General features: G+C 50.1%; 7 protein-coding genes and 1 non-coding gene across 8 annotated transcripts; 1 reads left to right on the forward strand and 7 right to left on the reverse strand.

The window, feature by feature from the left end:
- Positions 1 to 96: 96 nt before the first annotated feature.
- Positions 97 to 1,203, reverse strand: BDW43DRAFT_274705 (Alpha/Beta hydrolase protein). The gene has a single exon (XM_032041762.1). It carries the CDS (start codon positions 1,156 to 1,158, stop codon positions 271 to 273), a length of 888 nt encoding a protein of 295 aa, XP_031900799.1. The 5' UTR covers positions 1,159 to 1,203; the 3' UTR covers positions 97 to 270.
- A 1,947-nt stretch (positions 1,204 to 3,150) lies between these two features.
- Positions 3,151 to 5,154, forward strand: BDW43DRAFT_274711 (cation diffusion facilitator family transporter). The gene is made up of 9 exons (XM_032041763.1): positions 3,151 to 3,321; positions 3,381 to 3,430; positions 3,485 to 3,529; positions 3,582 to 3,729; positions 3,776 to 3,856; positions 3,945 to 4,039; positions 4,114 to 4,351; positions 4,410 to 4,489; positions 4,558 to 5,154. The coding sequence occupies exons 1-9, from the start codon at positions 3,240 to 3,242 to the stop codon at positions 4,948 to 4,950; spliced, it is 1,212 nt and encodes a 403-aa protein (XP_031900800.1). The 5' UTR covers positions 3,151 to 3,239; the 3' UTR covers positions 4,951 to 5,154.
- Positions 5,155 to 7,244: 2,090 nt separating this feature from the next.
- BDW43DRAFT_310637 (Homeodomain-like protein) lies at positions 7,245 to 8,770 on the reverse strand (the record flags this gene model as incomplete). The annotated part of the gene is made up of 6 exons (XM_032046997.1): positions 7,245 to 7,977; positions 8,034 to 8,134; positions 8,193 to 8,260; positions 8,363 to 8,406; positions 8,463 to 8,637; positions 8,701 to 8,770. The coding sequence occupies 6 exons, from the start codon at positions 8,768 to 8,770 to the stop codon at positions 7,245 to 7,247; spliced, it is 1,191 nt and encodes a 396-aa protein (XP_031900801.1).
- A 4,082-nt stretch (positions 8,771 to 12,852) lies between these two features.
- Positions 12,853 to 13,941, reverse strand: BDW43DRAFT_274714 (SDR family oxidoreductase). Its single transcript, XM_032041764.1, has 2 exons — positions 13,612 to 13,941; positions 12,853 to 13,544 (listed from the first exon to the last, which is right to left on the reverse strand). Exons 1-2 carry the CDS (start codon positions 13,887 to 13,889, stop codon positions 12,968 to 12,970), a joined length of 855 nt encoding a protein of 284 aa, XP_031900802.1. The 5' UTR covers positions 13,890 to 13,941; the 3' UTR covers positions 12,853 to 12,967.
- Positions 13,942 to 15,573: 1,632 nt separating this feature from the next.
- On the reverse strand, positions 15,574 to 16,041 carry BDW43DRAFT_310639 (uncharacterized protein; the record flags this gene model as incomplete). The annotated part of the gene is made up of 3 exons (XM_032046998.1): positions 15,574 to 15,607; positions 15,672 to 15,794; positions 15,896 to 16,041. 3 exons carry the CDS (start codon positions 16,039 to 16,041, stop codon positions 15,574 to 15,576), a joined length of 303 nt encoding a protein of 100 aa, XP_031900803.1.
- A 769-nt stretch (positions 16,042 to 16,810) lies between these two features.
- BDW43DRAFT_319060 (putative MFS transporter) lies at positions 16,811 to 18,599 on the reverse strand (the record flags this gene model as incomplete). Its single annotated transcript, XM_032048824.1, has 2 exons — positions 18,225 to 18,599; positions 16,811 to 18,152 (listed from the first exon to the last, which is right to left on the reverse strand). Exons 1-2 carry the CDS (start codon positions 18,410 to 18,412, stop codon positions 16,811 to 16,813), a joined length of 1,530 nt encoding a protein of 509 aa, XP_031900804.1. The 5' UTR covers positions 18,413 to 18,599.
- Positions 18,600 to 19,658: 1,059 nt separating this feature from the next.
- BDW43DRAFT_t106 lies at positions 19,659 to 19,730 on the reverse strand. Its single transcript has one exon. It is a non-coding gene; the product is annotated as a tRNA-Ala (tRNA).
- A 581-nt stretch (positions 19,731 to 20,311) lies between these two features.
- BDW43DRAFT_66243 (uncharacterized protein) lies at positions 20,312 to 23,020 on the reverse strand. The gene has a single exon (XM_032050348.1). The coding sequence runs from the start codon at positions 22,873 to 22,875 to the stop codon at positions 20,365 to 20,367; it is 2,511 nt and encodes an 836-aa protein (XP_031900805.1). The 5' UTR covers positions 22,876 to 23,020; the 3' UTR covers positions 20,312 to 20,364.
- Positions 23,021 to 26,016: the final 2,996 nt, after the last annotated feature.

The raw sequence follows: 26,016 nt of genomic DNA on the forward strand, positions 1-26,016 counted from the left end.
TGCTCGGTGAAAAGGGCATTAGTAGGACCCAGAGGACCTTAGTATGGCCTCACCCACCCCCTCAGACAGTTCTAGTTGGCCACTGAATTCATTGTTTTATTTCCCACAGAATTAGGTTCGCATCAGTCTCGCTTACCGGTGCCGGATATATATATCTTTTCGCCGCAAATAAGACAACCCTAACGGTACTTGGATGATGGGAATCACTAGTTACACAATATTCATTCCCCAAGATATACTTCTGACACAAAAAATTGACACCTACTGGGATCACCGTTGCAGGATGTCGATTGCCAGTTTATACGCCCTCTCCTTGAGGCCCCACTCGCGCGTTCCCTTCTGGGCCAATTTATCCCAGGCATGATTGCACTTCTCCATGCGCTCGCACACAACCTGGCGACCGGGGCGCTCTGAAAGCCGGACGGCGAGCTTCTCCCCTTCGAGTGCTAGACTATCATATCCAGCCGTTATCACGAGCACGCTCCGCGGGAATCGATCCAAGTCCGCGTAAGAGGGACAGACGCGGGGATCCCTGGGATCCACGCCTCCTTGGAGATAGCACTGCTTGAAGGTGGACAAGACGAACGGGGGGATTGGTCGCCCACCAGCTTCCGGGGCAACGACAGCACGCGGATCCTGGAAGAACTCCAGACAGGGGTAAAACGCGATAACGGATTGGAATGTCTCTGGAGGAAAGAGAGTGGAGGATGCGACCAGAGCCAGATTAGCCCCCGCACTGAATCCCGAGATTGCGATGCAGGAAGCGTCAAACTCGTCGGACTGGCGAAGCGCCCATTTGACAGCGTCTTCCACGTCGTGGACAGCCGCCGGGAAAGGGTCCTCGGGCGCAAGTCGATACGCGATGTCGAGAACAGAGTACTCCGTCTCTTGGCTGATCTGGCGACAGAAAGCGTCGTCACTGCCGAGGGCTGGAATCATGAACCCGCTGCCGTGAAAATTGATCAGCAGCGGAGTGGGTTGGGTGGTACGCAGGGCCGATCGGTAGAAGTGAGCCTTGATGGTGCGCTGACTATCCCTTGATGGAATGAGGCGGACAGCATCGGGGTGGGAAATAAGGCTTATGTCTCCCTTCAATCTGGACAGTGTTCTGAATACAACCGCAATGAATTTGAGATAGAGGTAGGATAAAAGTGACATTTTATATATGACTTTGGCTATACTCTCTGAACAGATATCTTTGGCTTTAAGCGGGAGAACGGATGGAAAGGCTGCGATCCGACCCGTTGTTCTAACACGGGCTCTAAATTGGGCTTAACAATCCGCTGGGGATCGACCTTGTCTTGATTTCGGTCTTTCTCCGTCGGATCCCCGAGGTTCATGCCATAATCGGAATCCCGTCTTTTCATCCCGATCTACTGTCTTCTTAGGGCTACAGTATAGTGTGACGTGGCTACATTCCCTTCATACCAAGGCAAGATAGCCCTGGATATTGATAGACTTCCTTTTTCTTACATCATGATCAATGAAGACGGGCAAACTCTAGCTGTGGATCCAGTCTGGGCCTGGAAGAAGTAAACTCATGTGTGGAAGCCACAGCCCACGCAATCTCCTATAATGTCCCGATTATAGTGAACAGATCTGATCAAGATGTTCTTGGCATACATAGAGAGCAGTTGACCTCCGTGCCCCACTATCACAACCCGACTATCGATGCTCATGAGAAAGTCGGCTACAGTCTTCTTCCCGGTATCATGTAAGACAGACCTGCCACCAAAGCTCCTCCAGCTTGCACTGCACCATTCACCGCAGCGAGCCCGGCGCCACCTGCTCCTGCGCTCTGCGCCACGACAATTATACTGCCGGCTGCGACCTTGCCGACGGTAGCATGGATTGCTGCCGCCGCGGAGCCTATCCCCACCTAGGATGCCAATGAACCCGTTACTTCAACGGTATTCAAAGGTGCGTAGAATCTTAAACACGCCTGCCTGTATTCCAGCCGAGGTAAAGCCGGCCGCAGCAAGGGCTGCAACCGACAGAAGCGATGGAGCCGCGACCATCAATATTACTAGTAGTATTGACTTCCTTCAGTGGTAGATCCTCCGAGGAATTCGGAATTTTTGGGTTTTGTCGTCAGTCATTTTTCTGTCTTTTTCAGGAGTAGCTAAAGTGGTGATGATGATTTTACTAGGGCTTCCCCGTAAAGGATAGAACATTATAGGGTTGAGAGGATGACATGTGCTGGGTGTCACATGAGCTGCTGGCCACGTAGGGTTAGTATAATGAAGTAGATATACATGATATATGTGTACATCCATCCATCATGCTTTTTCTCAGTACTGTCAGATATCCGTTGAAGAAAAAAGGGCAACCCTGGTGGGTCCGCCAAGAAGCGTCCCCAAGGTCCTCACGACCACCGATTATTATATATCTTCGAATTCCTTCTCCTGATCCTTACATTGCTTCTAACTTACCTCTTGGATCGAATCCCAAGACCATATATATGTATTTCTCCTACTTTTGAAAGGAGATTTCTATATCGGCATGAAGCCCTCGTTGATAGCACACGCTCGGATACCTTGAGGTCATTCACCAGTGCATCATTCTTTCCCCCTTGCCCAAAAAAAAGGAAAGAATATATCAGCATGATGCGCTGATGATACGATGCTTAAGCTCACTAACAAACCTCTTCTCTCCTTCCTGAAGATTGAAAATCACTCGCCGCATTAACACTCAACCCTTTCCAGGAGGTCCACGCTCACGAAAGCCACTTGGCGAAGTTTGCCTCCCTTCTGTGGCCCGTGCCCTAAACGATCCTGTCATCCGACTTATCCCTTGTTCGCTCCGACTCCGGAGGTAATGACACAATTCGCCGTCCAGACCGTCGGCGATTGACCCCACCCAGTGCGGTTATAGCGCGTTATTTGAGTCCGAGGTTGCTACGGGACCCATGAGGATTGGTGGCTCGAATTCTACTGTCCACCACTTGTCCGCCCCTGGTTGGACCGGAAGACCCCCCGAAGATGGTCAACGAGACAAAATGGAAGGCACAATGGCTCGGAATTACGAGGGCTTTTGTCATGCGAGATCTGTTTCCCTGTAGCCTACGGGAAACTTCTCGCGAAAAGAAAGACGGTGTCAACCCGAGGTTAGGTTCAAATCGATTCGATTGCGAGTTAGCAATAAATACCAATTTTATTCCATCTTTTTTTACTGTGCAATATTCCTCGCATTTTCCGTAAATTCTCTATCTCTCTCTGTCACTCAAATCCCCGATCCCAATGGTTTTCCATCTTACCCGCGAACGTCGCTTGACGTTGGTGATCAGTATCTCCGCATCTTTCTTCATAGCGGAGATTTCAGGTAACGCGCGACACCAGGAACGAGACCACCAGCATGCCCCCTGACAAGGATAAATCTAGTTGGCTTCTACACCCGCTCTCTCGCGCTGGTGGCCGATGCATTCCATTATGTTAGTACCAATTTCTGGAATCGGGGTCAAAAAACACATCATAACCATATCTAGCTGAACGATCTGGTCGGATTCATTGTAGCTCTCGTCGCATTAAAGGTCAGACAGTTCCTGGCCAACCCCCAGATGAGAGAGCTAAGAAACAGTCCAGATGTCGCAGCGGAGCAAACACCCGAAGGAGCTATCCTTTGGTTGGCAACGAGCCCAGCTGCTGGGTGCTTTCTTCAACGGCGTCTTCCTCCTGTCCCTGGGCATTAGCATTTTCCTACAGTCGATCGACCGGTTTATATCGTTGGAGAGTATAGCGTCCTACCTGAAGCACCCCTTCATGGCTGACTCGTGTAGAACTCGAGAACCCGAAGTTAGTCTTGATTGTCGGATGTGTGGGTTTGGGCCTCAATCTTGTGAGCGGAGTTTTTCTACACGGTTAGTATTTGCTTGGAAGCATCCTTGGGGTCCGGTAATCCTGGGCGCTAGGCTCCCTCTCCGGGAGTTATTCTAACGCTATAAACAGAGCATGATCACGGCGAAGGGCCTTCTTCGGTCGATGATGGCTCCGATTTGTCAAGTCAGGAATCTGTTTTGGAACATAGGGGCTCACTCTCCCGGGTAGGAGGAAAGCATCCATTGATTTTGATCCCCTGTAAGTCGAGCTTTCTTGCTAACGTCTCGTTTCTGACTAGGTCGTGCGCCCTCACGTCGAGCATCGACACCTTGTCAAGCCCCAAGCCAATAAAAAGGGGCACGATCTCGGAATGATGGGCGTCCTCATCCATGTCCTCGGCGATGCGATCAACAATATCGGCGTCATCATAGCTGCCCTGGTGATATGGAAGGCTGATTACGAGGGGAAATACTATGCTGATCCAGCCGTGAGCATGGGTATCGCGTTTGTGATCCTGTTGTCTTCACTTCCTTTAGGTTTGTCCCCCCCCTATCCTTCCTCAGAAGCCCGGAGCTTTTCTAACCGTCTTTCTAGTCCGTAAGAGCGGGGCAATCCTCCTACAGAGCGTCCCTCTTGGACTCGACCCAGAAGATGTCCAACATGACCTAGAAGCAGTGCGTAACCCCGAAAAAGTCATCTCTAGGAACACAATATGAACAACAACTAACAAGTCCAAATACAGATCCCCGGTGTGGAATCCGTCCATGAGCTCCATATCTGGCGTCTCAATCAAGAAAAGGCCATTGCGTCCGCCCACCTCGTGGTCTCCGACGAGCTGATTAGCGATTTTACCGACAAGGTCAAGATCATCAATGAGTGCTTCCACGCTTACGGAATCCACAGCACCACGCTACAGCCCGAGCATGTGCGTCTCCTCCCGAGACAAGCGAGAAAATCGACCGACGGTATTGAGTTTGCACAGCAAGTCGCGGCTGGGAGTAATCAGGGGGTAATACAACGGCATGTGCTGAGTGAAGAAGTTGGACCTGCGAGTCCAAATACTGCGGCATGTCGGGTGAACTGCGGGAGCAATTGTGATGGGTATGCTTGCTGCGTTCGAGAAAAAACACTCTAAGAGCGCATCCACGTTGAGTATGGTACTAGATGAAGTGAGCTGAGGCTTCATTATTCCTTTTGGTAGGCAGCGATTCTGCAGAGCCTCTCGCAATGGTAGGGAAGAAAAACAAAATGATGCATATATAGTGAAGAGCTGATTCTCTAAACCGTGGAAATTATGGGGGGATAGGGATGATAATTCGAATGTGTCTACAGAATATTATATCTGAGTGTCGCGTAACGTTCATGCTAACAGTAGACAATCCAACTTCGTCAGAAGAGGCATCAGCTCACCTCTGGGGTCCGTTGGGATTGTACAACATCTAGACTTCCCACCATCAAGTCGAGCTACCGTTCAGAAAGGCGGACCTACGTATAAACCTGGCTCGCCTAACTCTCACAATTGCTGAGACAAATCCACCCACTTAGTCTAGCTTCGGCTCCAGTTCATTAAGTCCTGTCAAGAGATCTGCTTGGCTTCATGTACCATCGACCCGAACAGGATCCATACCCCTTTACCACACATCATAGGCTTTGTTAATGCCGTTCCATGTGCTATTACAGGATTCTTATTTTCATAACAATGGTATATCCTGGTGTATTCTGAGTTTTGCGCACACGTCCAGACATATAAGCGCGATTATTCGAACGCTATATTCAGGAACAGTCACCAGAAGTCCGATCCGCAGTGCTAATTAGATACTGTATCTTATATTATGCTTATTCGTCTCAATCAGGCGGTAGCTAGTACCCTCGATCGTGGCCTCTACAATAGAGGCACCGTGGGAAGGTAGTTACATCATGAACTGTCACATCATATATGCAACAACATATAACGAGGCCAAGGGTGAGAGCTCTAATAGCTACATCCCTAGAAATAGAGGACAGTGAAGAAGCCAGGTGGCCAGCGGTTATATTCGGACTGTCTGAATCGAAAGGGGGCGTTGGTCAATACGCAGGTCCATAAGCAAGGCCAAGAGCACGGTCTGCACATCTCAACGGAGCCGATAACCCCATTGTTGCATATATCACGCAGGTCTAATGATCCATCTGCGCTTGGGCCAGTTCTTTTGCACTATAAGGTAAGTCCCGAACCCTGCGTCCCGTTGACGTCGTGCAGGAGAGCCCTACGCGGGTCCGCTCCACCCGATCGATTATAAAGGGGCCGGATCTGATTGCTTAGCTCTTCTCTCCCTGCTCGTTTCCGAACGCCTTGTCGATTTGTTCGTCTCATGCCACCAGGCTCCTTCACCCTCAGCTTGTACATCATCACTCTTTTGATTTTTTGAGGTATACCTTTCGTGTGGTATCGAACCGCGCAGGGTCCCTCGCATTAGACTGTGAGGTGGATCGCACATCAGGGAGCCAGAGGACCGCTCAGGTGCTTGTGCCGTAGTCGATTAGCCTCAATTAGGATTGATCATCACCTCTTCGGTACCCCACAGCTGGTTTCTTTCTAGAGTCGTAAACTGTGCTTCCAATGATCTATCCAGTTGAAGGTGAGATATGTCAGGGTAACATGGCAAGTGTGCCATTTAGCGTCTGCGTCTCTAGTATAGCGGAAGCCTTGGCGGATTTAACCCCTTGTTTGCGAGCTTACGGCGAGCTTAACCAGTCTCTAGAAACATGCTATTTTAGCGAAGTAAGAAAATAGGGTCCCCCAACGTCGTTAAGGAAGGTATACCTATTTTTTGGGGATATGAGAAAGTGCGGCTCCACAAAGAAGCGGTCGTCCTTCTATAGTGGAAAAGCACAAAGCTCGAGGCAGCTTTAGCTAGAACAACGGTACACACTTTAGGTTGATAGGTATATATGGAAAAGGGAAGCTATGACTTGAAGAAGTGAAGCTCGAAATTGCTTTCGTAGTTTGATTTTAGCATGATGTCGACATCATACAGACTCAAAGTCTCACCAACCCGCCCATATTCAATAATCTATCGAAGTAAAAGAAAAGAAAAAGGAAACACAGTCGTCAGAAGGAATTGGTATAGGATACAGTTGGGACGAAGTCCTAAGCAGGCAAAGTTGAAAGTCCGCTCGACTCTTGTCCAAGTTGGTGTTGATGAAATTATTTCCATCGCATGTCTCATCTCATACATTTCACGTCAAAAAGAAAAGAAAAAAGGAAAAACAAAAGCAAAAAGAAGAAGAAGAAGAGGGGGAGGAGGGGGAGGAAGGAAGGAAATCATAGCTCAGTGATATAACCGCATAAAGCCACTTCAATGAAACAGAGCGCCGAGAAAATTCGCCATGATCGCAACGAGAATACCGCAAGCCTCAAACTCCCAATTGGTCTATACTGAATCGACATGGTCACTCGCGGGCGAAATGAAACCGCGATTTGCTTGAGAAAGCAATTTGTACTAACGACTCAACCGTATCATTGTCGGGCTCCTCGACCGTCAGCACGATTTTCCCGCATCGTTTCCCGGATGTGACAGTTTCTTGCAACGACATGAGGGTCTGCTCCTCGGTATCCATGGCTGACACGCTCAGCTCGTCGAAGAATTTATCGCCATGGTTATATTCACCGGGAAACTCTTCTGTGGGTGATATCAAGCTGGGGCAAATGCAATCTTTGCCTGTGGCCGCGTCTTCAAGGTTGAAACCGTGCAATGCTTCCGGCGGGACAGTATGCAGATCGGGCATCATGCCACCGAAGAAGATTCCCATGCTATCAGTCTCGCCTACCGAGGGCAAACCCCAAGGATCTCCCGACAATGCGCCGGCCATATTCCATGATGAACCGTTCACAATGCCGTTATGCCCCGGTACCCCATGGGGTGGGAAGGCCATGATATCTGCGGGGTTGATGCTCATCGGCACGTCGTCGTCGGCGATACGGGGGTCATGAATTTCGCTGCTCTCTGTGCTGCCGCTTCCCAGGCCGCTATCTTCATCGCTGCTATCGATGGTGTTGTCTCCCGAGTCCTCATATGAACTCGGCGTCGAGCTAGCGTCTTCAGGTACAGGCTCGACGCTCACAGCATTCTGAGCTTCTCGCAAGTTCTTTAGTTTGTTGTATCGACGAGTGAGAATCGTGTGTCTAGTCCTGATTAGCTTCTAGTTTCCATTATCTTTGCGACCGGGGCTTCTACTTACTGGTTCTTTATCGAGTTCCGCGACCGGGTCGGGAAATGTTCCATCTGGATCTCTTTCCACCGGCGCCCCTTGACAGCGCATGCCTCCATTAACCGTCGATTCTATGGCCTCGCATGTTAGCGTCGCCTTCCTCTATCCTCGGAAGCTATTAAATCATACCTCAAGCTCTGTCCATTCACTGCGGTCTAGTTGGGGATCAAGGCATTGTTTCCACCGCTTGGCACATTCTGCACACGACCGATTAGCATCGTACAATTAGACAACGAGTAAAAGGATAATGAGAGGAAAGAAAGAAAGAAAAGAAAAGGAAGGGCGTAAGGGGTACATACGATCTGCACTTCGTGTTTTGACGACATCTGCGACCACGGTCCATCTAGCACGTAGGTCAGCACGGGGTTCTTTCGCGGACCATGATCAGAGTATCCTTACGTTTCTCCATGTGTTTGTACTGCGTGAGTTAAGAGTTTGTCTTCTTCCTCTGTCCAGTATCCCTTGTTTAATCCGCCGGACAGTACGTTGTGCCAGCGTTTGCGACAATCTTTATTAGTTCGACCGGGAATCTTGGTCGCTATTGATCGCCAATCTCGTACTCTCCCTTCGGTCACTAGGCAAGGAGACCTGAAGTCAGACAGGGAATGTATGACAGCGCTGCCACAAAGCGACTCACATTGACTGTGAACTTCTCGGCAGAGGAGCTTGTCCTCCTCTGGTGTCCATTTCTGTGGGGCACGGGGCATATTGGGTCGAAAAACAACCGTCTTCCCCGACGGAAGTGATGTAGAGAAGAAAAAACACACACAAAAGATTACACAAAGACTGAACCGTTGCTTGTTGCGGTTGGAACTTGATCACGCCAAGGTAGGGCTAATATTCTTTTATTTTAGCCAACTTCAGAGCAAGTCTTGATGAGTTGTGTGTCTTGTCAAAATAGAATCGACGAGGGTTATCGCTGACCCCGTTGGCTTTATATTTCTGATGGAAGGTCTATTGTTTTCTGCATATTATTTTTACTTTAATTGCTGACTGCATTAAAGACCGGGTATGAATCCTTCTTGTCTGACACTTTTATTGGTACCTTCGGGAATGGGGGCGATTTCGACGTTCAAGATAACTTAAGTGACAAAGAGAAGGGGGACGTGATTTGGGAAATCCGAGGCCATGAATAAAAACCGAACAAATGAGAGACGAGAGATGCCCCATCACAGCCCATCTGGAACCCCCCTTTGATAAGCATGAGCCTATTTGCTCACAGCGACTAGCTCGCGGAAGAGAATGGACATCTTCACAACTCCGAAGCTCCCTCGCCCAATCACGAGCCCTACCTAAACCCTACCGTATAGAACGATCTATGAAGTCTGTCAACCACGAGTTTGCCAGGGGTACACCACGCTCGAGCGAACTGTAGCTTTTGCATGAGGTACTGTACCTGGCCGTTACCTATCTGTCGGGTAGAGAGAGAAAGAGAAAGAAAAGACAAGTTGAACGGAGCGGAGGGTAGTTCTATCCCCTAAGAATCGTAGTATTCCCTTCCATAACCATACCATGAAATCCCTCTGGGGTCATTATTTTCTCCCTTTCCAAAATAACCTCCGCACTCTTCCTTCGGCTTACATCCACGGGATTTACTGCAGCTGAATCCTCATAGATCTGTCTAGCCATTGGCGGGACCACGCCTGAGATCCACTTTCCCTTACTGTGATCCTTCCAAATGCCATACCATGTCTGAAACGCTCAGTTACCGAATGCGAGAGCAATGTCACGTAATACTACTGAGTAAAGTCATCATACTATACGCCATGGCGTTCTAAGCATATTGCGCCCTTGGAGCCTGCCGAAAATCCAGTGGACCCGGCGTCTGTTGAGCCTCAGGTGGTCAGGTCTGGTCTAGTCTCCTGGCCGCACATCGCGAGTCTTCCATGCGGGTGGCAGCCACGTTGGAGGAAAGGCAATCTGTACGGAATTCAAACCCAGTGCCGTTTTACAATTGTACGGAAAGATCGCATGCACGTGTAGAGCCAGGCATACGAAAATGAATCCCGGCACTGCCCAATGAACAGCGGACCTACCAGGTCATGTTGGCTACGATGGGTCCGACGTACGTCGGTTAGCAAGATACACTGATGGTATACTTTGTCACACCTCCAAGGGGTCGAATGATAGGACCATATGGCGTCAGAATTTCTGCTCTACGTAATAGGCGCGCAAAGGGGATCCATAATGTCGGACATAGATGGATCATCAGTTTGTATCTACGGGCAGGGCAGTACGCCAATGGGGCGTGTCTCTGTCTATGATTTGATCGACGTGCTGAGGCTTTGAGGCTTGCATGGGACCCCTTGTCGATCGGTTCTATATGACCATAGGGACTGTGCGCACCGACACAGAAAGGGGTCGCTCCCAACTTCCTCGCGTATGAACCATGGTACGTTCAAGGACGATGGTTGGGCTATACAAAAGCTACCGGGCAGGGGAAGATCAGCTCCAATGATGTATGAGCATGCTCTGTACGAATTTGGCAGTACCCCGATAGGAGTCGCCGAGTGTAGCCTAAACTGGAAAGGAATAGCCACCTGTACTAGACCCAATGTTGACTATGTAGACGACATGGTCCGGTTCGTGTGATACCTACGCATACCCTTTTCAGGCATGCCGGAGACGGTCGACACGCGTTCATCCGGCCGCTCCCAAGTTACTCGTCAAGTAGATCGGAATCGAAATCCTCGAGATACAATGACTTCATAGAGAGTGCCAACATTGACCGGAGATGGAACAATGTCCACTCTCCTCCGAGGCTGCCCTGCCAAGCATCGCGGAAACTGATCGCCCGGGCCAATTTGCAAGGTCCAACCGGCTCAATTTTCCTCCTAGGGACCGCTTACCAAGGATCTCCGGCCGTTTACCGGTGATAGAGTTAGGGCTACACGGTCGGACATATTCCCCGCGTGGAGATGAGTCCCTCCGAAAAGGATCTAAAGTCGGCAGGATCGGTTCTCCGTTTCTCTGCAGGGCTGGATCGCCATATCCACTTTGCTCCGGGCCTTCCAATGGGGATTAAGGAGGCTCATTAAGGTATGACCAAAACGTGCCGAGCTTTGCATCCTTGTCGACACATCATTTCCGACTCTGGAGCTCTCTGGAGCTTCATCCCCCCGAGCTCAACTCTCATCCGAACCTCAGTCTCGTACGGTCCGAGTTCTGTCAACAATTTCTTTCTCTTTTTTTTAACTTTTTTTTTCTTGTTTTCTTTGAACTAGGTTAGTCGGTGGCGATGAGTGATCGTACCAGGCCGTTTTTTCCATCGGAGTTGAGTTGTCCATGTTATTTTTATCCTTGCAGCCTGAGAGACAAGAGTTCACGTTCAATATCATGCACTTGTATCACAGTGAATACCACGGAAGATGACCGAGGTACCTCGATTCTAGACTTGTTCCTTAGTTTTCATTTTTCTTTTATTTTCCTTTTTTCCCCGAAAAGAGAGAAAAATGTACTAGTGCCAAACTACCTAGACATGGACCAGCTGCAGTGTCACCCTTCATGCATGTTGCACAACGTTAGCATTCTGTAGGAAGATAGCAGGCAGTTCCTCCAAGTCTATTCAATTCTAATGCTGCTAAACGTTTTGTTGGCTGTCTCGACAAAAATACTTTCTAACAATCTAACGGTTCGCATCATATCGTCATTACTCTATTAAACGAGTAAGTAAATAAACCATGTTTCATTAGTTGACTCTTCCTCATTTGTTCTCCATCAAGATGCCGACCCTGAGCCAGCCGACCTCCATAACCCTAATTTAATACATACTTACATTCAACGCACACAGGGATCATCCAATACCACACCTACCCTTTTAGCCTTACAAAAATTAAGGATATGTGCACGCGACCTTTTGGTACGAAGGCTCATGCCAAAGTAGCCGCCATGCACTGCGGCACAGTCTACTTGCACAAGTATCGAATCTTGTCTTGTCGGCAGCGCAACAACTCGGCTCCAAAGTGTCGGGCCTTGGAGGTCAAAGCTGATTCTCGGCAGTTGGACAAGATCCCTGCACGCTGTTGACCTTGTGCAGACACTTGCGCAATGCCTGTCCTCCCTACTTGATGTAGAGCCGCACTTATATATTGCTTATACCCTTCTGTGCAGGTTTCTAGTATGTGCGCTGCGTTTTAGGCCCTTTCCCAACAGATCATACCCAATCCTTCGTTCCGATTTCTGGGATCTGGACGAAAACTGTGATCTCTCGTATTATCTTGTATAATATAGCTTCCTCCTACCTATAACTTGACGTAGGTATCTTCAGTGACCTTGTAGAGATACACAGGAGGGTGAATCCAGGATACAGGAACTAGTCGCGTCAGTGATACTTTCCCGCCTTTCTATCACCGAGGCCTCTCTTTATATATACTGCCAAGGATATGTTAATATCCATGTCTCACTATCTGTAGCGGAGTACATACGGCCCAGCTTGATGGTTGTCACCTTGTACTTTACCAATCCTTCTCTAACAAATCCTGCAAAAGGCAAAATAATTCGTGGGATATAGCACTGTACAGACAACTCACCCAATCACTACCAGCTTCTCTACATGCTACACCATGAATCACATATTACGAATTTCACGGTCGCAATGGCTGAAGATATCAGAAGTGCTAGCAAAACAGACTTAAGATCGGTCATAGGTTAAATCATATGAATAATGTAGGTACTTTAAAGACCTACGCCCCGTGCTTAGGATATACTCCGGTATGTTAGATGGATATCCACCCTCCCTTCCCCAGTAATAGACAATTTACTCTCTATTAAAAAAAAAAAAAAAAAAAAAGGAACAAACCCATATACAATCAAACAATCAAGCGCATGCTCTCTAAACCAAGTCATAATCCTATAACTTCCTCATCAACCGTACCGACCAAACAAGTCAGTCGAATGTCAAATCATCAGCCCATCACATCATCACAATCCGTCGACGCAACAATCTCCCCCCAACCATCCAACATCTCTCTCTCCCTCGTCAAACTTCCCCCAATAGCAGTCAGAGAATCTCTCCCCAGCGCCAGCCTCACAGGCAATTCCCTCCCCTCACAGCGCCCCGACAGAGTCAACGCCTCGACCAGGACCCGTGCCCCCTTCACCGGATCCCCCGGTTGCCTCAAACTATACGCCGCAAGCCCCTCGCGCATCAGTCGCGTAGTCGCCTCCAAGTCCAGGATGCGAGAGCCCGCAACCACCCGATGCCCAGGGGTCAGAAACCCCGTCCGAAAATACCCCGGCTCGACACACGTAACGCGAACCCCCAAGGGCGCCAACTCCGCCGCCAGCGCCTCGGTATAGATCGCAACGGCCGCCTTACTGGCACAATACAGCCCCGCAGCCGCCTCGCCATGCCAGCCACCGATGGAGCCGATATTGGCCACGACGCCGGATCGCCGAGCGCGCATATAAGGCAAGACGGCGCGCAGCACGCGGAGCTGGGCGAAGACGTTCGTGTCGAATTGGGCGAGTACCTCGTCGTTACTTGTCGTTCAGTCAGTTTATATGCGTAGTGCAGGGTGGCAATGGGAGGGGCTGGATTTGAATTTACCTGCATTCTTCAACGGCGCCTTCGAGGATGTAGCCGATGTTGTTGATGAGGATGTCAATGGGGCCGATGGTGGACTCGACGGTGTCGACGACGGATTTGATTTCGGACTCATTGCTTACGTCAAGCTTAGTGGGGATTATACTTATGGTTTGCAGGTCGTTTAATTTGGATGGGTCGCGCGAGGTGGCTACGACCTTGTCACCGGTTTGAGCTGCTGCGATGGCTATTTGGCGGCCGAGGCCGGAGGAGCAGCCGGTGATGAACCAGATGCGGGCCATGGTTGATGAGATAGCTGCTTGGGGTTATAGATGTCTGGAACTGGAGAGAGCATGATACTGTTAGGTAGAGGGTATTTGTATTTATATCCCTTTTGTATCATAAGCATGTCGCATTTTTTCCCCCTAGAGATACAATCCGATATCACCGAACGCCGTATATGATCGGACTCTAGGGCTTTTTTCGGAGAAGACCAAACGTGTCCGAAGAGCCAAGAAAGGACACCAACAAAAAAGAAAAGGGGAATTGAAGATCAACGTCACCTACTGTCGCCTCTATCCCTGTTTAAGGACTTGAAACTAGTTAGTGCCCATTAATGCTATTACGATGGATCCCCTTCCTCTCGCGCGAGAGACGGGTCGTTGGATCATGATTCATGAAAGCCGTTAGACGGTCGCGGCGCGCCGTAATTGGTCCTCTCGCTCCTAACTGCACGTCCGATAGCTGCATGGCGGAGAGCAAGCATTCTTAGTGGGCGAGGAGAGGATCTTCATGACTCAGTACACATGATGCGGATGCTCTGACAGTCTTGAGAAACAGATATGGGCCACTCATAAATAGCACTTCCTCGCACGTCAACCTGATCAGGGGGGTCTTGGACAAATCCCTCCCGGCAGAGAGGTGGTTTCCTTGGGCGCGAATTTCTCCTCTTAGCTTTTATAAGCGACGAGCTGTACGCGGGTCCTGCTACTCTGGCCCGGTCGGATATCAAGGCTAAGGGGCGAGGCCATGGTCTTGAACACCAAAGCTGATGTGGAGATCAACCGAAAGACATAGTGTCTATAAAGTATAGACAGATTAAAGTAGCTCGAGGGTGCCAGAGGAATATATCAACGTGATATCTACTGATTCTCCACGCCATAGCTCAATTCAGGGACCCATGTAAGGATGTTCATGACTATCTAAGACGTAATATGAGAAGACATTACAAACCCGTTAGTTTATTATATGCACTGAATGTCCTTTTGCGCCAATTCCATGCCTTGCATAGTTAAGCATTACCACGAATGCGCTGGATCGCACGAAGCTCTACGCAGCGCCGGGGATATCACACAATGTTTCACAGGTATCACAAGTACAAGGTCCGAACGGATAGCTACCGCCCTACCACGAGGGCTATGCAGTAGGCCTCCGCGTGTGACCTCCACCCATTGTCTGCAACATCGCGAAGAATGAGACGCCATGCTTCATAGAGGACCTTTGACAGGAGTAAAGGTTTTCGTGAGTTATCACGTCAGTAGAACCGTGGAACGCGGATCGGGCCGTGAAGCTTCAGATGCAGTTGAGATGAATCAACACTCTCCGCCAGCCCCTGTCAAAAGTTCACCAAAAAATCAAACTACGAGCATGGGCAATGTACAGAGGACGCATAACGCGTCAATTGGTCCTAGATCGGATGATCACAATTCAACAACGTGACATTCCATAATACGTAAAACAGTGGTATATACAATGCTTCATTCCAGATGAGTCCCCACTCCTCGCTATCAGGTCCTGCTCGACATTCCGGGTGGGGGTAAATGGGGAGGTCATTTCTTACGAGAAAAGGAAGTTCTCCGATCGACCATTCTAGTATATGACGGCCTCCAATGGAATCAGTCTAGGGGATGGCCGGGTCCAGGGTATTGTTGGGTAGGAAAAAGTAGAAAAATCCAGAGCTGCGAAACAATAGCACTTGAGTAAAGCTTAGAAGACCCCCTGCACCCGCGTGAACTGCTGACTAGAATCGATCTCGTGTCAGCAACTGCCATATCGTCATTTACCAAGGGTATATAATGACTCACATCGACTTCTCCAGCTCGTCGAGACGTTGGCGATGTTCGGCCATCTTCTGCTGCAGACGTCGGAGCGTGTCGACCTCCGTCTTTCTGGTGTACCGAATCTCTGAACGAGGAGTGGTATCCTTACTATTCGGCATTCGTCAGTCTCGAAGCATTCTTCCATCTATCCAGAACCTCCCAGAGATCCAACATGACGTCACAATATAAGACAATGATCAGGAACATACTCGGCGAGAAACCCGCGGGGCTTGGGCATTTGCAACCACTCGTTCTCGAGTCTCGCCGGCACCGCGATGGAGAAGGTGCGCATGGCATTTGACCTGCTGCGAGCACGGATGATGGGACGCGAAGCGTGAATGAGACTGGCCGACATGGTGGATAAATAGGAGGGACACTGGAGTTGAATGGGGTAGATGATCGATGAGATATGCACAGTAAGTAGGAGATTGACAAGAAAGAGGATCAAATCGACAGTTCCAAAGCGAATGAGAGGCGACAGTAACCCGGGGGGGGGGGATGAGAGAGATATACTGATAACCCATATATATATCGCTGTAACGACCCTGGACGCTGTCCACACGTGACCCCCAAGGCAGACCCAATCCGGCGAATCGATGATGAACTTCAAACCACTTTTCTTATTTGCAGACGGACCATCGTCCTCCGTCTCCAATCATCGAGCGAGGACGATCATCCTTCCCCCGGTTTTCCCCCCCTCCTCCGCACCAAATTCTCTCTCATCCTCCCGGAGTGCTATGCTCCACCCCTCAAAAGGACGCAAGGGATGTGCAATGATATCATGGGAATGCCAGTTGCCTCGCACGTTCATTCGGTCACTTTCCCCGCATCCTAGAGACTCTTCGTCGCGGTCGCAATCGTGCATTCGGTCGCTCTCTCCGCCCGCGACACGTATCTTCTAATAAACATAAGACTCTACGTGGGATCATTGCCCCTTTCTTTTTCTGTTCTCACTCCTCATCCCAGACGGTTCCATTCTAATTCGAAGAAGTTGCATGATTAGGGTCATACGTGTCTCGTGACACGATGAACCATCAACATAAAAGGGAAAAAAAAAATTTATTAATAATAATGAAAATAAAAATAATAATAATAATAACGGTGATGATAACAATCAAACTAAATCAAATCATGTACCGGAACCCCTTTTGCAACCGACGCGCCGCCGCTAGGTCAATCCCCTCGATTTCCGCCGTCTTCTGTAACCGTTCCAGCTCTTTCGGCGTCAAAGTCACGTCCGCGTCCTCCAGCCGGTCTAGCCGCTTGTTCAGGGTCCGCAGGTGGAAATACATCAGGATCGCCATGACTCCGCCGAGCACCTGGAGGCCGATGCACGTTCCCATCGCCGGTCGGTAGTACGGGTAGTCTTGGTCGCGGTAGGTATACGGCGTCCAGATACTGGCCGAATTGCCGACCGAGTTGATAAAGGCGTACGCCGCCGCGCGCTTGGCCGGCGGTCGGGGGATGGCGTTGGCGATCCACGAGTACACGGTGCCGTTCTGCGCGAAGACAAAGATCATGAGGAAGAAGGAGAAGTATCGGGGCCCGAACCCGTCGGTCTCCATGAAGATGACGAAGCCGACGATGGTGATGGGGATGGGGTAGACGAAGAACCAGAACCGACTGCCCAGGCGGTCCGACATGTACGAGTGCGCCAGGCTGTACACGACCATGAAGATGTAAGGCGGCGCCACCAGCAGCAGGGAGACGATCTGGTTGTAGCCCAGCGTCTTGGTCAGCGTCGGGAAGTAGTTCTGGAAGCCGCTGGCGCCGGTGATAGACATGTAGGCGATGGCGAGCGCGTAGGTCTTAACGTCACTGAAGGCCAGCTTCAGCCCCTTGACCTGGCTCATCTTGCCCGCTTCGTCCACATCCGCCTCCGCGGCTTCGATGGCCAGGCGCCGGTTGGCGACGTGCTTCATTTCCGGCGACAGCAGCTTCCAGGTGTCGGGGAAGTCGGGGAGAAATACCGCCACGGTCAGGCCGACGACCATGGTGATGGACCCCTCGATGATGTACAACCATTGCCAGGCGGAGATCCCTCGGTGGCCGGCAAGGCCGTTCAGGATGCCAGCCGCGATGAGGTTGCCAAAGGCGCCACTCAGCAGCGAGCCAGAGTAGAAGATACTCATGCGCAGGGCCAACTCTTTCTTCGTATACCACTTGGAGAGGTAGAAGAGCACCCCGGCGAAGAACGGGGCCTCCACCAGGCCCAGGATAAACCGACACGCGACGATACCCCCGTAGCCTTTAACCTGACTAGTCAAAGTCGAGACTAAGCCCCAGGCGGTGGTGAAAAAGCCCAGGTAGAGCGACGGCTTCCCCATGTAGTTCAGCAGGAGATTGGATGGGACCTGCATCAGGATATACCCGACGAAGAGGATAGACAAGCCGGTCTGGTATTGCTGGTCATCGATATTGAGATCTTCCCGGAGACCTTGTAGTTTGGCCGCTGCGTAGTTATTCCTATTGCCATGCGTCTCAGTCAATATTCACCCTTTCCTTTTACATGCTGGTCATTGTCGAGATCTTACGTACCGGTCAATGTAATTCATCAGATAGACGAGAATCACCAGCGGCATAATCAAACAGTCAATGCGCCGGCGCAGCTTCTTCTCGATGACCTTCTCCTCGGGGGTCAACTCGGCCAGATGCACGACTTCCTCATGGGTCATATTCGCCTTCTCACCCATCGCCTCATGGTCGGTGATCTTGCCGTCATCCATCGATATATAGGTATCAACCACAGCAGTAATACGATGAAAGAAATTCACTCCGGCGTGAAGGGAAGGGATGTAGGAAAGAATAACCCCAGAACCGCCTTCGGATCCAAGCCAAGCTATATAAACAACCACGACGACATCACACGGTCACACACACGCTCCACCCCAAGTCCGGGGTAGGACAAAGCACCCCAAAAAAACGTGGGGGTCGATCATGGCCCCGCTGATCTTATCCGGGGAAGCAACAAAAAGCTGGCGTTACCAAGAGCTTCCTCCAATGCCCGTCTACTCTCCCCCACGCACGATATAGTATACTCGGAGTATGACCGGGTTTTTAGGTTTGGGCGGGGAGAGCTTACTTTCTGCTACTATGGCTTGGACTCTCCATGGTTGGAGGAGAAGGGAGGGGGTCGCCGTCCCTCGGCACTTGGTCGTCGACATTGCCTTCTTTAGCCTGAATGGGGGAAAGGGAAGAAAACCTGGAGAAGGTCCGAGACGATCCTTCATGTCAGCCCCCTCAGGCGTTTCTTGGCTCGGGATATCTCCGGTGCCTTTCCTCAACAGAACACCAGATTGAGAAAAGATTTGTGGTCTGTACTTTTTGTCGGTTGGGATGCTGGGGGGGGAGTCGTGTCTGCGTGTCTGTTTCTTGTAACCAAGGTGTCATAAGCTTCAGGCGCATCTTTTCTCAAACCGGAGATCTCTAATCAACCATAAGAACCTTAAGCAGGTATGATAAATCTTATTCGGAGCTTAAGGTTCTCGGGAGAAATGAGAATAAACTGCGGGGTAACATCCAGCTAGCTGTTTGAATAGAACAGGGAGGTGTAAATGGCACCGGATGAATAGAATAAGAATGTACGCGCTGCGCACGTGCGGTGGTTGCCCTGATCCTCTCCCATCATCGTCGCCTTGGATAATGAATGTAGCAAGAAATGTCTCAGGCTAACAGGATCTACTGACTGGAAACATGCATAAACACTGCGTCGCCTACATCTACATTCTCCGCGAAGGGCGGAGATCAATATTTACGCCGAGTGTTGGGCCGTTGATTTCATCTCGACACGGGGTTAGGGATCTCAGTCATTATCACCCACTCATTCGTGAGGATTAAATGATAAAGATACACCAAGGAGGTGGGTCGACAGAGGCATCCAGCCTTTTAAAGTGAGCGGGAAGTAGTTAATTCTTGTGGAGAACAGAGAGAGGGAAGAAACCAGGTGTATAAAAACTGGAAAAGGAAAAAGAATGGAGATGCGGGGAATTGAACCCCGGACCTTTCACATGCTAAGCGAACATTATACCACTAAACCACATCCCCAATTAATTGAAAATCATGACTGTTTTATGTCTTATACACCAGAGTATATTGGCAGGTCAGATCAGTTCATAAGAATAACACCAGATACCATCGCAGAGTAGCTCTCGGTACTTTGGATGTTACGAAATACAAAACATAGTTTAATCCTATAGGCACCAAGATCTAGGGGCTTATGGACCAATGGGGGATTTCTTCAACCTCCAGTCTATGCCGAGTATGGATATATATATATACATATCTTTCCTCCGGATGTCTGGGGCTATTGCTCCACTCACAGAATCAGATACACAAATCCTGATGGCTCTCTATTTAACCCGCAACAGCATATGTAAAACCAACAAACGCAGTACAAGAGCAGCGCCCGTAGCACTATTCATGTACATTATATGCAAACCTGACATCACCTTACCCGTGTCCACTAGTAAAAGCAAGAAACCCCCGCCAGATGGGCCAGTATGCCGTTTCGAGACAAGCAAATATATTGGTCAATCTAAGAATATACACAATCTATATGCAACTGCCGGCTGAAGCGCGAGCTGACTATGTACTGTATGCCAAAATAATCCAAAAAATAAAAGAGAAAGACATCTATCCAACATAAATCGTACACGCTATAGATCAACTAAAAAACAGATCAAAAACTGAAGAGTCCGCTGCGTCGTTTGCCAAAGGGGTACACAACGAGAGCGGCAATGAAAAGGCCGACTGTGATACCGATAGCGACCTGAATCATACCAAATCCCAGGCTGGCGATCGACGTATCCTGGCTAGCGCTATTGAGACTCTCACTGCTGTTTGATTTGGCTAGATTTTCCCGTACTTCATTGGCGTACGTGATTCCAGCCATCAACGAGCCACTCGAGGCCAAGCCGGACGGAACGAGCACGAAGATACCGGGAAGGATAGCGGTGGCGGCATGACCATGCCAGAGACGACTGTACAGGTTGCCAAGAAGACCGACCGTGAACGCACCGACCGTATTGGCGACTTCCGAAGAGGAACCGAGCTTCTTGGTGCTGAAGTAATTGGTAACGTAGCCGCTGATAGCGATAACAATCATTGTCGGGACCTGTTTCCACTTGGCTTGGTTGATGATGGCCAAAAAAACGACATAGACAGGCACGAAAATGAAATGCTGGATATACTCGCTGCCCCACACGTCCAGCCGCTTGCACGTCGTGTCGGAATTAGCGCCGTGATCGATTAGCCCGTAAATCGTCGTGCCAACAGTTATCCCGTACCCAAGGAAGAGCGAATAAATAATAGCGTAGACCATCCGGATAGACCCGGCAATCATTTGGTGCGACTGCAGTTCCAGACTGCTACACAACACCATGAAACCGGGAAGGATAAGAGCGATCGAGGACTGGGCGAGAGCGGAGAAGCAGAAAAGATACTGCTCGCCTTCGAAGGGCGACCTGATGGAACCAAAGGCACGTGCGAGGAAGGATGTCAATACCGCAGCCGAGACTTCGAACACGTTGGAGTATAACACAGACTTGGGTGCTAGAATATGTTGCATGAACCCGACCAGGGACCCCAGAAAGAAACAGATGGGCATGTCTATCGGTCGGGCATTGAAAGCGAACGGCCCCACAGCGACACTAGCGAGTCCATATGCGGGGACTAAAAGCCACTTGTTAAAGCGCGGCGAGCGCTGCATGATGCTGTCTAGCTCCTGACTGGCTTCTTCGACGCCGACCAGGTCATGGACAACGTTTTTATAGACGTTGTGTGTCTCCGCTAGACGGCCTAGATCCACCCCCTGAACCATGCGGACGAGTTTGACCTCTGCCGTGCGGGTGGTGGGGTCATCGAAGGACATAATCATGCATCCAGGAAGATATAAGAATTGGCCTTCGACCTCCAGCACACGCGCTGTCATCTTCATGTATTCCTCCAGACGGTGGGTGGGTGCACCGTACCGCATCAAGGCGCGACAGAGTTGCATGATATAGCGCTGCCGGGCAAGGATCTCTGCAATATGCACCGTTACACGAATCTCGTCTTCTAAGCGGGTTTTCCGATTGGCCTTCTTGCGCTTCTTTGGCGTAGCGAAGGCAAGAGGATCCGCCGAAGCCGGCAGGCTGGCACGACTCAGGTTCATCGAGGCTTCTACTAGGGAGGCCGTCGACTGGTGATTCGGTTTCTTGTACCACTTCAGCTTTTCCCGCTTGGGAGTCGCGGTCCCGGATTTGGGAGTTACGGCCCCGGAAGAGACCTGCGATTCGCTGTCGGACGAGTCCGTGATGACGCTTTCTGTCGAGCCTGTCTGACCGGCCTGCAACTTGAGCAGTTGGGACAAGATGCCTCCGCCACTGAAGGATCGCGACCGGACACTATACCACGACTCGGGACGGCCCAACCCTTCGGGCGTGGTCTGTCCCGACCGTGTGTAAGCCGACTTCGGTTTACGATGGCGCAGGGCGTTCTGCGACTGGGTCACTCGACGGACAAGACGATGGGCTTCTGCGCTCGGAGCGAAATCCTGCTTCTCGTCCTCCGGGGACTCGTGCGCGGGCTGCCGCCTCTCTTGGATCTGGTGATATGGGATGCCACCTTCGAGATCGTCCGGCAAGAGCGATGCCCCGAGGTCCTCACCTCCATCCTGAGGTCGGCCGAGGCGTTCACCCAACCGGACTGTCTTCTGCCGAAATAGCTTGCTCGCGGCCATCAGCCGTGCCCTGACGGATGGAGAACGATCGGGAACGTCACTGCTAAAACTCGATCTTTCGACATGGTCGTTAAGGGGGCCGGATGGGGGATTCGTGCCGCCATCTCGTCCCGTTGTCGACGTGGTGGGTTCTGATTCTGCCTCTGCGCGGAGGGCGTCAGAGAGATCGGTCGAACGGGCGGATGTGGGATTGATGGAGTGGACCGACATGAGGGTTTGATCCGAGTCGAATCGAGCCATTGATGGACGGACTGGTGGAGGGGCTTCCGGTTCTTGAGCGCTCATCGATTGGAATCGCACCCGCTGAGGGCGGGAATTGTCGTTTGGGGTGTCGTCTGGGTATAGCTCGGGACTAGGAGGTGGAGGTTGCTCGGTATGGCCATCATGATGGAACGCTGTCTCAGGTTGGTCTGGGTGAGCTTGGGGATTGAGCCATTCGTAAGAACCGCTGTGCTCGCGCGAATGCGACATTTGCGTAGTTGAGCAGTCCAGCTGCTCTAGCTCACAAGCCAGAAGGTTGGGGGGGAAAAGTTGGAGGACGTAGGGATAAATGTAGAAGACGGATCAGACAGAAAGAAGGAAGGGTAAGAAACGATCGGATTAATGTACAGTTGTAGGAGAGGATTCGAGAGCCGACAGGACGTTCAGGAACAAAGAATAAAATTTCACCAAATATGGCGCCGACAATGGCATTCGCGGCGTGCAAACGTGGGTGGAGAGATTCGCGGCTATTGGGGGGCGAACCAAAAATAAATCGAGTCTAGAACCGAGAAACACAGTTTATGGAGAGAGGCAAAACAAGTCCAAGAAAAAGACGGAAGGCAGAAAGAGAAAAGTGAGGGAGCGAGATCGACCACAATGGACGGAAGAGTGGAGAGACACCCATCACTTCAACCGTCCCTTCATATTCACCTTTCTGGAGGAGGGAGGAGGGGACATGGAAACGCGCCATGATCTCATTGCGAGAAGGTGGATTGGACGATTAATCCCCGTCTGTGAGAATTATCCGGCCGTGGAGTGGATCCTACTCGCAAGTGTCAGTCTATCTCTTTATCGCGTGAATTTTTCGGGACCCACCAGAGGGATAACCATCCGTCTGTAGTGGGAGTAAGGACCATTATTGGTGGGAAGTCAAAGTGACTGGAGCGAGGAAGGATATATATATATATATAAAGAGAGAGAGAGAGAGAGAGAGAGAGAGTAAGGAGTAAGAAGGGAAGAAATAGAGAGTGTATGAGTGGGAGAGGAAGAGTCAGTGTGTTGTGTTGTCTAAAGGGAGTTCCTATCTAGGTCTAGACTCTCCAACACCGTGATCTAAAAATGGTCGGCCTCAGCGTTCAGGTGCAAACAAAGAGAAAAAAAAAAGTTCAGTACGAATGATTAACCCTACTGCCACTTACCACTGACCACTTACCATTTACTAACTACCACCACGACTGTCTAATAGTCATCAATCCAATGACCGCGCAACTCCGAAGTGGATCCCCCAGAAGATTCCCGTGGGTCTGGTGGCAATTCTTGGATTTTCTATTCAACTAATGGCAACATGATTATCATGGCCTCTGTTTCAACAATCGACGTGGTCTTAACCCCTGTGATCGGTACGGGCTGAAGGGGAATCCGCAAGAGTTTCATGTAAGACCAATGGTTTCACTCGTGACCTCAACCTGACAGGGATCGTAGCTTCTAATCTTGTAGCCCGGAGATACTTACAGAGGGCGTTCAACTTGCCTCCCTACGGCTCTCGTGAAAATTGCTCGATCAATGAGGGAAACGGCCTCTAGTTCCATGTCAGAGTATGTTTAAAGAACGAGCGATTCTAGCTGGCGCGGTCTGCTGTATACCCTGACACAATTTTGCTTTTTCTGAGTTCTTCCCCTATGCCTTCGATTTCAAAAGACCGGACGAGGTTCTGGAAGGTTTGCTAGCGGTCATCGATCCCTCATGTACAGCAGTACCAGGAGTGCACAACAAAATATCCCTTGGATGGCTTGAATAGTCTTAGGAACATACCTGGTTCAGTCTCTGGGAACATGGACCTCACGTGGCATCCGATAATACTATGTAGGTAGTGATTCCTTCTAATCATGACCCATAAGGCTGCTGGTTTCACCTCACTAATCTTGTAGCACTCCTCCCATTAGACCCTTGAAGGGCGAACAATTGTCGAACAACCTCGCCCCAAGCATAAGCGACGAAGGATCCCGCCTCTTCGGAGGCTGTAGGTTGTTGAAATGCTGAATCATTGCGAGATGCGAGACAGGATTGAGAGACAGATTCTTGGCGGTTCAAAGCTTCTGCAAAAGCTGGTGAGATTGGACAAAGAGGTCTCAGGGTAATGTAGGCGGTTACACAAGCTATCGTCGCGGAGGCTCGGGGTCCTCCCACGTCTCCGAAATTTCTCTGAAGAGTTCGCCAACATGACAGAAAAAGGTAGACAGCTTCAAACGTGCTATAATCTGAACGCGGAAGGAGGTCACGAGGTGATATTCTCGTTGTTTGCTCCCTTTAGAGAACCTTAAGAGGCTCAAGAACCGACGAAAGGAGATGAACAGTCCTCCCCCGAGACGTACAGGTTTCTAGAAACACGGGGTAGATGTCAGCACCGACGACTGGAAGCGACAACATTTTGCCTAGCTGGTAGGAATATGGTACGAATTCAGGTCTCTGGAGCTAGTCGGTGACAAGTGGATTTGGAATTGCCGGAATCGTGGTTCGGGTTGTAATGCATCTACCCGAATGTCTCAAACTGGAATGCAGTCATGTCCAATCTTTGCGTTCCATGGCACGGTTGCCATTGATTCTTCATTTCGGGTCCCATAACATAGGAGTCCCGTTATGTATGTCCTTTGGTGTGGTAAAGGACCCCAAAGCTATTGGACTCTAGAACGGGGGAGGCTTGTATGCTTTCTGTAGGTACCCCGTCATTGCAGGTGGTGAAACACCAGAAGAGAAGCCTGGCTAGCCCCAGTGATCCTATGCATCATCTGCGACATGATGCTGACTATGCTTGTCTCGCATCTCATTTAGTCACGTACACCATCCCCTGAGCCAGTTTGGGCAACTGCTCTCTGAAATGTTATAAAGACCCTGTCCGAATGGGTTCCTAAATGCTACCTCTACTTCTTTCTCTGCATCCGTCTTTCATCGCTATCTGCATCCATTTCTTGTCGTTCTTTCCACCTCTATCTTACGTTTGGCATTCTCCTGCCAAACAACGTCGGTGACAGCCCTATCCAGTTCAAAGCTTCTTCGATTCAGTAGTCACATTTCATACCACTCGCAACACCCTGGGCCCCAGTTCCAAGCTGTTCAAACGTCTTTAAATGCTGGGATGGATAACTAATAATATATGATCCAACATATGGTATTGATGTTGACGCAAATGCCAAGTGCATGCCACCTGAAGTGACAGCATGGTATGCACAGGAAAAACTAGGCGATGGAACTTACGGCGGAATATACCACGATACCGGTATCGGTCCTACCAACTACCCCGACAGTTTTCCTACCGCATTTAGCACGGCCATGAACCCAAGACCTACGGGTATTGCTTGCTGCCCGCCGTAAGTAAGATCTATATGCCATATGTTCGATGCTAACACAGGCGAA

The sequence above is a fragment of the Aspergillus alliaceus genome (assembly GCF_009176365.1).
Source record: "Aspergillus alliaceus strain CBS 536.65 unplaced genomic scaffold BDW43scaffold_19, whole genome shotgun sequence".
NCBI lineage: Eukaryota > Fungi > Ascomycota > Eurotiomycetes > Eurotiales > Aspergillaceae > Aspergillus > Aspergillus alliaceus.

What these genes read in the sequence shown, in the direction of transcription:
- BDW43DRAFT_274705 (XM_032041762.1), bottom strand. Translation starts at nt 1,158, where the DNA reads ATGTCACTTTTATCCTACCTCTATCTCAAATTCATTGCGGTTGTATTC.
- BDW43DRAFT_274711 (XM_032041763.1), top strand. Translation starts at nt 3,240, where the DNA reads ATGGTTTTCCATCTTACCCGCGAACGTCGCTTGACGTTGGTGATCAGT. An exon ending in ATAGGGGCTCACTCTCCCGG is followed by an intron (nt 4,040 to 4,113) that starts GTAGGAGGAAAG and finishes GTTTCTGACTAG; the next exon opens with GTCGTGCGCCCTCACGTCGA. An exon ending in TCCAACATGACCTAGAAGCA is followed by an intron (nt 4,490 to 4,557) that starts GTGCGTAACCCC and finishes GTCCAAATACAG; the next exon opens with ATCCCCGGTGTGGAATCCGT.
- BDW43DRAFT_274714 (XM_032041764.1), bottom strand. Translation starts at nt 13,889, where the DNA reads ATGGCCCGCATCTGGTTCATCACCGGCTGCTCCTCCGGCCTCGGCCGC. An exon ending in GGCGCCGTTGAAGAATGCAG is followed by an intron (nt 13,545 to 13,611) that starts GTAAATTCAAAT and finishes CTGAACGACAAG; the next exon opens with TAACGACGAGGTACTCGCCC.
- BDW43DRAFT_66243 (XM_032050348.1), bottom strand. Translation starts at nt 22,875, where the DNA reads ATGTCGCATTCGCGCGAGCACAGCGGTTCTTACGAATGGCTCAATCCC.